The sequence below is a fragment of the Strix aluco genome, chromosome 1 (assembly GCF_031877795.1).
Source record: "Strix aluco isolate bStrAlu1 chromosome 1, bStrAlu1.hap1, whole genome shotgun sequence".
NCBI lineage: Eukaryota > Metazoa > Chordata > Aves > Strigiformes > Strigidae > Strix > Strix aluco.
The window spans coordinates 22,413,190-22,426,253 of record NC_133931.1 but is presented as its reverse complement, the minus strand read 5'-3'; the positions used below and the strand labels follow the sequence as shown (position 1 = coordinate 22,426,253).

The following is a 13,064-nucleotide window of genomic DNA, read 5'->3' as shown; positions in this document are numbered from 1 at the left end:
TCCAAGGCTGGGCTTGTTTGAGAACCAGCAGGGTCGGAGCCTTTCAACACACGTGCGCCCCACCAGCCGTTGTCTACTTCCCCCCCATTCTCTGGGCAGTCTCTGCCGGCCCGGTGAGCGGCGTGGAGGACCCCATCTGTTCTGCGCACCAACGTTTTTACGTGGGTCAGATGTCGGCGTGCTGTGTATGTGCCCTCTGTCCTGGCAATGCCTGGCACCTCGTGGCCCTAGCTGATCTGTGATCTAGTAGCCATGTGTCCAGAGTCACCAACAGGTCACTGACGCGTGGTTGGCTGCTTTGGTTTTATTTCTGTTTGTGCTCGCTAACATGAGGGCCTGCTTACACAGCCCCCAGCACCACTGCTCCCTTCTCTTGGCTCTGCTGCTTTAGACATACAGCCCACGTGGAAGTACAGGAGCGCGCCCGGCAATGCTGTTGGCGTGCCATCGTTTGCTTCCTTCAATAAGCTGCCCTTGTAATGACACAGCACTTGCAAAAATGACCGACAACTTCTGGTTTGTCTGAAGGTTGCACACACGGTAGTATTTTAGCTAAAATATTTTTCCCTAATGATAAAGTTGATAAAATGTAGACAAGGAAGGTTGAGGTTTTTTCCTTAAAAGCCAGTCTGACTGTCTGACTGTATGTAAGTAATAGATTGAATGAATTGAGGGGAAAAAAAAGTTGCATTAAATTTCATTCTATGAATTCTCTAGTGAGAACAGTCATCAGTTATTCACAGCCTGGTGCTCGGTAATACAGGTAGAGAAATTCTCAGTCATGTTGAGATTTTGAAATGCAGTGTTTCAAAAACGAGCAATAATGATATTTGGACCTCATCCCAAACCTCTCTAGTGTGAGAGATGATGAGTGCAACGTGCCACTTAGGACTGAAAATGTAATTTAACAGGAACTACAAGGACAGACACACCTTTAAAAATATCAGGGCACGTACTTAGAAGCTGACTGGTGAACCTAATGTTTTACCCTATTTTTAAAAAAATCTGTCATAATGCCCTTCAGATTTCTAATATTGTCAAATAGGAGAAATCAGGTTTGAATAGTTACAGATTGGCCAAGGTCCCAGGGCACAGGCTGGGCTAGAAGTGCTGACAGAGCTTCTCGCTGCTCAGGCCATTGGGTTTTGCTCTATCACAACTGCTGAACAGTATCTTTTCAGACCTACAGGGGATCAAATGTGAGCCGTAGTGATGAAAGTTAGTTTTGGTGCCTTGGATTATCTTTTTAAAATTACTAACCAAAGCCTTTTTCTTCCCCGTAGCCTTTTCTTACGCTTATGAATCTTCACTGTTCTCCAGACGTCCACACATTTCTGTGCAAAGCCTTTGTCCCTGCCTGCCTGGAGCAAGTTCACGTGATTCACCCTTGCCGAAGCCTCTGTGAGAAAGTGTACTCTGACTGCAAGCAGTTGATGGACACTTTTGGAATCACATGGCCTGAAGAGTTGGAATGTACCAGGTGGGGTATTTTTCATGTTGACAGTTGGTGGGGGTGATACTTTCATACTTGACCTAGAGTGAGTTGAAAATCTGAGGCAGAATGTTAAATACCACCTTGCTGTAGCTTCCTCATCACTTGTGACCCTACAGTGTTTATGCATAGGACTATTTTTTATTAAAACTTTTTCATTATTCAAACGATCACCTGCATTTCCTGCTTGTGACTTTTTTGCAAAAAAGTTCTGCAACAATACTTTTCAGTTTTCATATCCCTGCAAAAAGAATCTTTTTACTATCAGTTTCTTAAAACTTAGAACATTAAATGTTACAGCATAGCTTTTGCTTTGGTTTCTGATCTCTAAACTAGGCATGGTCATACTTACTTAATGGGGGTTTTATAAGTAATTGCTGATAAAATAAAGAAATGTAAAATAGTACATTCATTTGAATGGACACAGAGCATTAAATAGTAGAAGCCTTATCTTACTCCTAACCGCTTAAATATGCAAATTCAATCTTATGTTGCTTTTCCTCTACTGCCTGCCAAAAGTAGCTTTTTTTTAAAATGTTACCTTTTTCTCAGATATTCATGTATGAAAATAGAGAAGACAGTTAATACTACATTTGGGGGAAAGATGAGACTATATATATTAAATGGAAACCACTGAAAACATTTCAGTGTAATCTTGAAATTCTGACCTTCAATGGCAGATATTTATAAATTATTGAGGCCAGATGGGGGGTTTTTTTGACATTTGTCAGGGCAAGAAGTACAGGAAAGGAGCAGAGAGTGGAAACTCACATCATTTTTCTAAGCCCCTTGCAGTTGCTCACCTGTGATAGGACTGATAGAGCTGGGTCACTAGTGCTGTGCCATGATCTCTGGTAGAAATCTGTATTGGAGTGAATATGACAGATGGTATTAATGCCATTTCCCTTAGTTCTGTAGAAAACTTTCAGTTGTAGGCTTTTAAAACAAGAAGGCATCAATTAACTTTTCCCATCTAGTGTGAGCTTCTATGCAACGGTAGTGCCGCTCAGCGCAGTGAATGTCTTCAACAATTGTTTTGAAAAATTAGGAAAATTACAAGTGAATCAGTTACTCGATATATCTTTCAAATGACAGTTCAAATTATGTTTTTGCAGGAATTACTGCAGCTTGAAATTATTCTGTTACTGCTAGCATTTACTGAAAATCAACTTGCTTTGTTCATATGTGAAATGATGTCTCCCCAACAGCCGATACAGAGAAGTCCATGTAATGCAGGATGTTCTTACCACAGCAGAGATCCTGCTGCCGGAGCCCATGGAAGAGGAGCTGGGCAGTAACTGGAATCCCGAGATTTGCGCTCTTGTATTCTTACAGACATACATAATACCTATTAAGACATGGGTGAATGAAGTTCACACTGTTCCCATGCCTACTGGTCTGGCCCGTAGTTAATGAAAGAATCTGCTACAGAATCTGTTTTCTTAATGATTAGTCTGGATTTATTTGGACAGCATGATAATGCGGAGAAACAAAGAACTGAATGTTGTTTTAGCTCCAGCTGAGCTTGCAAACTGATACTGAGGTACTCTTATAGTAGGTAGCATTGACAATGAATGGTTTGAGATAACAGAATCTTGCTTTAAAAGCTAAAAAGAAGCAAAACTTTAAGAATATATTCTTAAACTTGGAATGTATTTAAATATAAATACCATTTTGAGTAAATGCTTATCTGTTTGAGTTATATTTACATAATCTAGTTTGAAGATACATCCAACACTGCTAATACTATATTAACCATATAAAAAGGTCACCTATTGTGACCAATTAAACCCTCAAGCAATTAAAAGAACATTATGGAGCTAGAAAAAAGATTGCTAAAATACAGAGATCATTTTTTTACAACACTTTTTTGCTTTTATCTTTTTCAGTTAGGTAGTTTTATTGTTGTTGACAATGAAATATCACTATAACACAAAAAATAACCATATACTAGTCATCAGTTAATTCTAGAAACTGTCATCCTTCTTTCATTGTTTCTTGGTTGAAGATTGCATTTTGACAAGATCGTTTGCCGTCTCCAACAGTGTAATGTTATCCAGATTATAAAAAAACCAACTACTGTAAATATTTTTATGTACCTATATAAAAGTTTAGTAGAATTTAAGACTCTAAAAGAACAATTGCAATTTGAGTAGTGTTTCATAAGCAATAAAACAACAGGTAGAGAACAACAGTTAAATAGCTGTGTTTGAATAGCCTTCTAAACTGAAAATTTGAAGTCTGTTTTTTAAAATGCCACCTGATTTTTTTCACATATTGCACACTTTGCAGTATCTGTAAAATTTAAGAGTGCTTAGAATCAGATTTTTTTCATATTTCTAAGGAACAATTATAGTTGAGAATGAGGGGTATTAAGATATTTCCTCTTCTGTTTATTTATGTAGACTAGTCAATTGTGATGAGACTGTTCCTGCCACTGCTCCTGTAACCACAAACGTACATGGAACTCAGAAGACCCCAGGCCAGACCCGAAGGGATTATGGATTCTGGTGTCCACGACACCTACACACTACCAGTGGACAAGGCTACAAGTTTCTAGGAATTGATCAGTGTGCACCTCCATGTCCCAATATGTACTTCAAAAATTATGAATTGGATGTTGCGAAAAGCTTCATTGGAATAGTTTCAATCTTTTGTCTTTGTGCTACGCTTTTCACATTCCTGACTTTTCTGATTGATGTTAAAAGGTTTAGGTACCCAGAAAGGCCGATCATATATTACTCCGTCTGTTACAGCATAGTGTCTCTAATGTACTTTATCGGATTTTTAGTTGGGAACAGAACTGCTTGTAATGAGGCAGATGATAAGTTAGAAATTGGTGAAACCGTTGTTCTTGGCTCCCAGAACAAAGCCTGTACTGTCCTTTTCATGGTTTTGTATTTTTTCACTATGGCAGGAACTATATGGTGGGTGATTCTTACAATCACTTGGTTCCTTGCAGCGGGAAGAAAATGGAGCTGTGAAGCTATTGCACAAAAGGCCATGTGGTTCCATGCAGTTGCATGGGGAATACCTGGTTTTCTAACCATTATGCTTCTTGCAATGAACAAAGTTGAAGGGGACAACATCAGTGGAGTTTGTTTTGTGGGTCTCTACGATCTGGATGCCTCTCTGTACTTTGTGCTTTTGCCATTGTGCCTTTGTGTTTTTTTCGGTCTCTCTCTTCTTTTAGCTGGTATTATTTCTTTAAATCATGTGCGGCAAGTCATACAGCATGATGGCAGAAACCAGGAGAAGCTAAAGAAATTTATGATCCGAATTGGAGTTTTTAGTGGTTTATACTTGGTGCCACTGGTAGCACTTCTTGGATGTTATGTCTATGAACTGGTGAACCGGAAAATCTGGGAAACGACTTGGGTATTTGACCACTGTGACCAATACCATATTCCTTGTCCTTATCAGGCAAGTAGCAGTTTCCTTTATAAATAATACTGGAAAGTTAATTAACAAAAACACTTATGCATCACTGTATCTGCTGTATGGTTAGTAAATTATTTTCACAGTAGGTAATCAGTTCAAGAACATGTAGTGATTAGTTGCTTTTTAAGTCAAAATTGGTGATATGATACTTTTTGCTTTGAAATTTTTCGCTAATTAAATTGACAGCGCTTGGCAATTAAATTCCAACTCATTGGTCTAAACTGCATGTTACAAACTGTGTTGAGGGAGGATCATTCTTCACAGTATCTGTTACATTTGGGTGCCTCGCTCAGTATCTAAGTAACTAAGGTGAATTTTCACCAATTTCAGTTGAAGCTGAAATAATGATTCTTGAAAATCGAGTCTAAATTGGATTTAAAATGTTGCTTATAACCATAGTTTTAAAATCACTTTCATCTTTTTCTTCTTCAAAGTGTAGAAGTGTAAAATACTTGAAATTGCAAAATGAATTTCCAGTGTATCTTTTTCCATAATAGCTGTCATTTGCAGACTGATTTTCGGTAATGTGAAGAAAGCATTAAAAAAACCAACTAAACAAAAAACAAATAGAAAAGATAACCCAATAAACAAACAAAACAAACAACCCAACAGCACTTGAAATTGTGGAGCTGTTTGTATTTAACATTTGACTCTTAAAAAAACCCCAATTTCCTTGAAAAGGCTTTTAAAGTAAATCTGTCCATGTTCAGTACTCTGTATGGATTACATTTCTTGTAAGTACATAAAACTCCCTGCAATAGCAAGTAATTTGTGGTTTGTTTCTTTCCATTTAAGAACAAATATAAAAGGCAGCACCATCACTAAGAGAAATGCAGGTGTCTCATGTCATCTTTCATTGCTTTGCACTTACCATCTATGTTTTTACTGCAATAAACTATCATTAAAAAGAGGAATATAAACACAGGCATAATTGAACAATAAGGCTTGATTCTTCTACTGTCTTAAACATCCAATGTATCTTCTGTACTGAAGTCAGTTTAAGCTGAGAGTAGCACAGCTCACAGACTTTTTGGTTATTTTTGCTTCCATTACCATTGTTAACAAGTGTACTTTGTCTTCAGTGGGTTTTATACTGAGCTCTGTATCACCCTAAATGGTCCAAAATACACAAGGTTGAAAACAAGGCTTTTATGCTTTTAAAAGAAAAACAAACTTGTTTTGTGCTTAAATATAACAGCTTGGCATAATAACACAGAAAAAGCATGTATTCTCAGCCTTTAATTAAGCTATTGGAAAGTGTAAATAGCAACAGGGAATGCTACACAAAGACATACTTAATGGGATCTGTCCCTATAATAAACAGCATGTGCTAACCGTGGAGTTGTGGAGTAGCTTAAAGTGGCATGCTTGGCCTTGGCTTACCAGAGCTAGCTTGTAGACTTTTATTACATTGGCCAGATCAAAACCAAATTAAAACAAACTTTAGTTTAAGTAGCTAATGTTACCTGGCTAACAAAAATAATGACTTTCATAGATGGGACTGGCAGGTAAACTGTGTAATGTAAATTAAATTTGCAGCATGGGAGCAGAAGATAATAATCTCTGATTTAAATGTCTCAGCTCCTATGATCCAGTTCTACAAATAGCTGGATTAATTTTGCAGTAAACAGAAAACTACTATGTAGTTCCCTGTGGCTCCTTGAAGATGCTGTCTAATCTGATTAACTCGCAACTCATCCACTTTTTGAGTTGAAGGGATAAATCTTATACATACAAACTATCTCTGAAGAACATGGTTACTAATACTATTACCCCCAAATTATCTTTCCTTTCAATTTAAACCAAAAATATTTAATTCTGACTAAGCTCTTCTTGGTGTTTTCAGCTGTAGACATTAACCACTCTGACCTGACTGTACATGTCTAACATTTGTCCGCAGTACAAGCCTCAACAAAGAACAATAAGGAGAAAGTCTCTCTTTTACATAATTTGTTTTCTGCGTTTAAAAAAATAAATCAACAAGTATGCTTTCTTCTTTGCATTTATTAAACTTTCTTATCTTCTAGGCAAAGGCACTAGCAAGACCAGAAATATTTTTGTTTCTGATGAAATATTTGCTGACATTAATTGTTGGCATATCTCCAGTCTTCTGGGTGGGGAGTAAAAAGACCTGTTCTGAATGGGCCAATTTCTTCAACAGAAACCGCAAAAGAGAGTAAGAACAATTTTTTGTTCCTGTTTTTTGAGGTGTATACTTTAAAATAAGTTGGATTTCAGACATGTTTCTTTAAATATAGCTCAGGTGATCAAAATGTTGTCCTTAGACCCTTCCTTTTTTGGAGTCTAAATGCTGTGTATGGGCATCAGCAAAATTCCAGCAGAGTCTGTGGAAGGTTTACATATGCAATGACTTTTTGACAACATTCTCAGAAACTACAAAATACTTTCCTCTGCTGATTTGTTCTCTTTCATAGAGCAGAAAACATATTATTGTGTTCATTGGTTAATACATCTCTGGTTTCCAGTCAAATGAGGGAAGATAATTTCAGCCATCGATTTAGATCTTTCACATGTTCCGAATACTTCATTTGGCACAGTACTTAGCTGTATTTACTATCATGCAATAACAACATCCTCTGTTTTTCTCCTCTGCCAGGCTTGTCTTATTTTAAAATTAATTTTCGATGAACCTTCCTTAGGATCACTTTTGTTGTATTAATCTACTGTCCCTTATTTTTTTCCTGAAACCGAATAATTCAGCTGTATTACTTAGCTTTAGTGAATTTATGGATTTAAACAGATCATAAATGTCATCTCCATTTCTTGTAGTTGACATTTTTCCATTCCTTTTATTCCTTGATTATTTCTTTTTAGATTATCTGTGTTACTCATAAATTATACTGTGTTTTAAGATCTCTCTATTTCTTTGGATTTCCCAAGGCAGCAGTCCTTAAGCTCCTTTTATTTTACATCTACATTCCTTGATGGTGAGCTTATAGCTTCCTTTCCCTCTCCCCTCTTTTTCCATTTCCTGTATGATTTTTCTTGCGTTTCAGATGTTAACTGCTTTCAGCTATAAAAATTTTAAAATAAGTCAAATTTATAATGCTTACCTCTTTTTCACTTGAATGAGGTTTACTTTACATAAAGTTAATTTGGTAATATGTCTGCTTGTGAGCTAATCCTGCTTTCCTCTCTTAGATGATTAATCTACTGAAGTCATTGGACCTACTTGCAGAAGTAAGAAATGTAGAAATCTGCTTTATTTAATTGTCCACAGACATCATTTCTTTGGAGCCATTATGATCAGATTTTTTTTCTCCTCTTTCACATACAATTTTTTTCCTTCTGTTCATTAACATCCAGCTCAGATTGCGTCATTGGCTGCTATTCTTTAATGTTTTTGTCTACAAAGCTATATTACGTTATATCTAAGGTTATCCTCTTCATTCAGTTACATGCTTGTATTTTATTTCAGTCCAATTAGTGAGAGTCGAAGAGTGCTGCAAGAATCTTGTGAATTTTTCCTGAGGCACAATTCCAAAGTTAAACATAAAAAGAAGCACTACAAATCAACTTCACACAGATTGAAAGTTATTTCGAAGTCGATGGGGACTAGTACAGGTGGCACAACAAATCATGGAACTTCTGCAGTAGCAATCACTAATCATGATTACTTAAGCCAAGAAACTGTTGCAGAAATTAAAACCTCTCCAGAGACATCCGAGAAAGAGATAGAGGCAGACGGAACATCAGCCCGAAGAGTTGAGGAGGGTGAAAACAGTGGAGATCAAATGTTATCTAGTTCTAAGCTGACCGTGGATCAGGTGGAAAGAAGAAACAGAGCAGATAGTACATGTGATGTGAGTAGCTTGGCTGAGAGCATGAAGAGAGTAGGTGAAGGAAGGTAAGGCTCCTTAACTCAATCTTTTGCTTGTTTGTGTGTATTACCACTATTTTTGTAAGTTTTTTATTTTTTCTTCTCAGTATACTCTTAGGACACAACTAACCCTCAGTAGCTGTCAAGAGTACTGTAATTCTTACAAACTATTTCATATGGCCATGTATCTTTAGCATATGGGCTATTTTATACGTTTGTAGGATTCTTCTCTTCCTTGTAAGCGTTGAGTGCTGGAGCTTCAGCTTGTAGGATGTTTTTGTATTATTGAACAGTGACCCTCAAGAAATCTGTGGCTGCAATGCAATCATTTTGAGAGATGACAACTCTGAAAAAGAACAATGGTGACCCTAAGCTTGGAAAAGTATACAGAACTGTATAGTTTAAGATATATCATAATTTCATTGCCAAAAATGTATTTTTTTTCCAGTGTAATGCACTGTGCTTAAAATTGACTCCCTGTGTTTTATTTTTCATTACTTACAGAATAACTCCTAAAAATGACTTTATTGAATCTCCTCCATTACAAAGCAGCTGTTCCCAAATACCGGATGTCTCACAGGCAGCTTCCGTATCACTACTTGTCTACTCAGCTTCAGACACCAGAAGAGAGTTGGATTCAGGAAACAGTTCAAACCCTTGAAAGACTGAAATTTTATATGAACATTTTCAGTGTATAAAACTGATACGGATTCTGCGTTACACTGGAAGTAATGGATATTCTGTGCCTTATTAAAAAACACACGTCTTACTTTGCACTTAAAAAATGTTAAGTTTTGTTGTGGGGACAGCTAGCAATAATGTACTATATTTAATCCTATCCAGGAATAATGGAAATTGAAGTTTTGTAGGACACAGCTGGATTGACTAGCAGTAATTTAAGAAAAAGATGAGAGAAACAAATATTATTCCCAATATAAAAAACACTTTGTAATGAATTGCATTAAAATAATGCTTAGAAAGCACTGTTACTTTTCAAGGCATAAAAGTCCTGCATCTTTGATATTTTTCAAAACTTGTTATTTTTTCCTCTTTTTTACTGTGTCTTCAACAGCAGTATCACTTAAATAAGTGATACACAAATTTATAAATACTCTCTAAATTATGTGTTGTGATGTATCAATTATAGCACTGTTTTATGGTAGTTTGTACACTGAATATGAAAGGGAGGGAATATGGAATTATAGTGGTTTATTTTGTACATAACAATGAATTTTGTAAATAACTGACTGCATAGGGGCAATATTTAGAACTACTGTTTTGTATGTATTGTATAAACTTGGTAAAGTTAACATGCTTCCGTTAAGTTGTTACTAAAGTCAACAGTCCTGTGGTGATCAGACAATGTTACTTAATTCTCAGTAAAGCAGACTGTACCTTTATATACAAGATGCACCATACACTGTGCATTTGGGGCAAGACTGGTCAGACATCGCTGCATCCTGTTACAGGGGCAATGCGTTTGATGCAGCGCTGCTGCAGAAAATTGCTTCTTGGAGCCCCTCCACGTGTGGTGTTCCAGTGCATCATGCCAAAGAAGAAAACACTTCAGATCCCTTGTGGCATGGGGGACAGAATCTGAAGCATATGCTTTGGGTTTTTTTGCTGAGCTGCAGTGAAAGTGTATGTTTCACGCTGTTTCTATGCAAGTAACTTAATTTTTTAAAATTCTGTAGAGAAATATCTTGCAGAAAATAAATGCTTGAGTTATTAATATACAGGCTTGTTTAACAATATCTTTACTTAAAAGAAGACCTTAACACTTTTTCTACAAAGCTTAATTTTCTATATGCTACAGCAATATATTTTCTTTAAATCAAGAAGGCCTTAACTTAATACATGTAGTCTTTCTTATGATAGGGTGGTTCTCAAGAGCAAGTACTACTGACATGGATAAGAATTTCATCATTTGGCTCTTAAGAAATCCTGGCTCCAGTAAGTCAATGTGATTCATTACTTGAGATAATTTGGAGCCAGGATTTTGCTGTTTTCTACACCTAAATGTCAGTGCATTTTGGAAGACTTCAGCATCTTGCATTTGATTACTAATAAGAATATTTCTTAAGCCAAGAGACTGTTACAGAAATTAAAACCTCTCTGAGAAAGAGAGGCAGACACAATATTATTGCTGTGTTCCAATTTGGGCAGCATTCACGGTGATACTTTGAACAGTCAAGCAAAGCTGCATTGTACAAAGGTCATGTAAATGCTGAATCAACAGGAACTGCAGTCCTGATAAACCAAAGTTATTTGTTTTATCCATCATGTATGAAAAATGGAATGTATTTATATTATGGCATCTGCATTTTAGCATTTGTAATTTATTGCCTCAAATAGGACATGCTATTTCTTTTATATTTTCCCCATTAAAAATATACAGAATTCTTGCTGCTGAGGACAGTGAGAAAGATCTGAAAAATCTCCTGTGAAAATGCACACTAAGTAGTATCCTTCATTCTTGCAGTCATGTTTGTAAACGGGTAACTTTATACACATGTTCAGTAGTTTTGTTATGACTGTCTTTGTTAGTAATAAAACATACTGTTGTATAGTAAGAGCTTCTGAGTTGATATTTCTTACTAACTAGATATAGCATGTTTGTTGCTCTATTGCTGTAGTATTTTTGCACCTAAGGCACTTTAATGTATTTCTTCTTAGAGATGTGTGAGGCGATGAGTACTGCAGTGTTTTTATCCCTCCTGTGTAAGTGAGAAACGGGGACAGAACAATGGTGGGAATTGTTCACGTGAACACAGAGTTATGAAAGAGTGAGAAACTGAACTAGTTCTTTCATCCTAACGTTTAGAGCGTTCTTTCTTTCATGACCTCTAGTTAAAGACCTCCTTTAGATTACATAGAATATATATTTCCACGCTATGCTCTTGCTGCAACCTTCTTAAAATATTGATACACACTTTAAATTTATTGATTGTTACTCCCTTTTTTAGGTAGTTCAGAAAGTCATGCTTTTGTGGTAACTGCTCTAAAAAAGATAAATACAATGTAATTTTGAAGTTAAGGCAATATTATGGGCTTAAAAATAGATACATTTTCAAAGAACTGTGAATTACTAAGCAGTAATTATAACACTCACTGGAAGTGAAATGCATCAGTGGTAGATTGAGACTGGAGCACTTGTGTGTTCGGTGCTGCTGTACCAGAAATAATGCCCAGGCTGTGAATTCCCAAGCTGACCTTTATAGCTAAAGAGATTGTGATCTCCGATGGACTAAAGAGAAGCTTGTAAATGGTTTCTCTAACAAGGGTTTTGGGTTACTCGCTTTCATCTGTTATCTGACCAAAGTTAAAACTGAAAATTGACAATTCATATTAAAAGGGCTTTTCTTAAACTGTAAGAATAATTTCTTACTGGAACATCAACAACTGAAGTCATTTAATTGAGGCTGCCTGTCTTCTGAAAGATGCACTATAAATCCAACAATTTAAAAGATTGATACAGCCATTTTAGTCTTGTGTTCTGCTTTTGTTTGCAGAACGCTAGAATAAAGGATACTGATGACTTCTCCAAGCTTTAAAATAATGTCTTTTACTTCTTTCTCTTAATGGATTTGCCATAAATCACTTCAAAGTATGGATTACTAAATCGTATTAGATTTGTGATATAAACAGCACCTGAAATTACCAATGCGGTAGTTTTATGGTACATGTTGGGTATGCTGTATTTTGTTGTCCTATTTTGCTAGATCTTTTTTAGTGAAAACAGGTAAAATTTACTTAGAGTATAAAATAAATCTATGCACATATTTGGAAAAAGTTTGCAAAATTAACCCCGGATATAGAAAAAATAGTTATTCTGTTTATATTTGTAACATTTAGAAGGTGCTATTAGCAGATAATAAGAAAAATGTCTGCAGTATTTAAAACCTTTAAATATTTTTGTTTTTTTAAACTTAAAACACAATTCAGGAATGGAGTACTAAAACGCTGAAGCATCGTACTATTTTCTTTGCAATTTTTCAACTGATTTACAGAGAACTGTAGGTCCTTTTTCTTTACAGGATACAGAATATACTCGGTTTAAAGATGGTAAAATCCAGTTGAATTTCAGAAGCAAAATAAAACCCCAAACATTTAAATATGAAAAGTTGAACTTCTTTAATAAAAATAACTTTAGTATTCTGCAAAGCACTGAAAAATGCAGGAGCTGAATAGGATGAGGACTCACGTTTCCCTTTGAAGTTTGTTTGACCACCCAGACTCAAGGCGCGGTTTCAGAAGGCTGCACATCAAAGGAGAAACGCTACATCCCTC

The 13,064-nt window shown here is 36.1% G+C and overlaps 1 protein-coding gene across 2 annotated transcripts in view; it reads left to right on the top strand.

Moving 5' to 3' along the window:
- The window catches only part of FZD6 (frizzled class receptor 6), a 33,936-nt gene extending 22,589 nt beyond the window's left edge, over positions 1-11,347 (top strand). For both annotated transcript variants that reach the window (XM_074814291.1, XM_074814302.1), the window contains exons 3-7: positions 1,284-1,480; positions 3,898-4,915; positions 6,961-7,109; positions 8,373-8,801; positions 9,279-11,347. In XM_074814291.1, coding sequence (XP_074670392.1) covers positions 1,284-1,480; positions 3,898-4,915; positions 6,961-7,109; positions 8,373-8,801; positions 9,279-9,435 — 1,950 coding nt within the window. In that variant the 3' untranslated portion in view covers positions 9,436-11,347. The remainder of the gene's footprint in view (positions 1-1,283; positions 1,481-3,897; positions 4,916-6,960; positions 7,110-8,372; positions 8,802-9,278) is intronic.
- Positions 11,348-13,064: the final 1,717 nt, after the last annotated feature.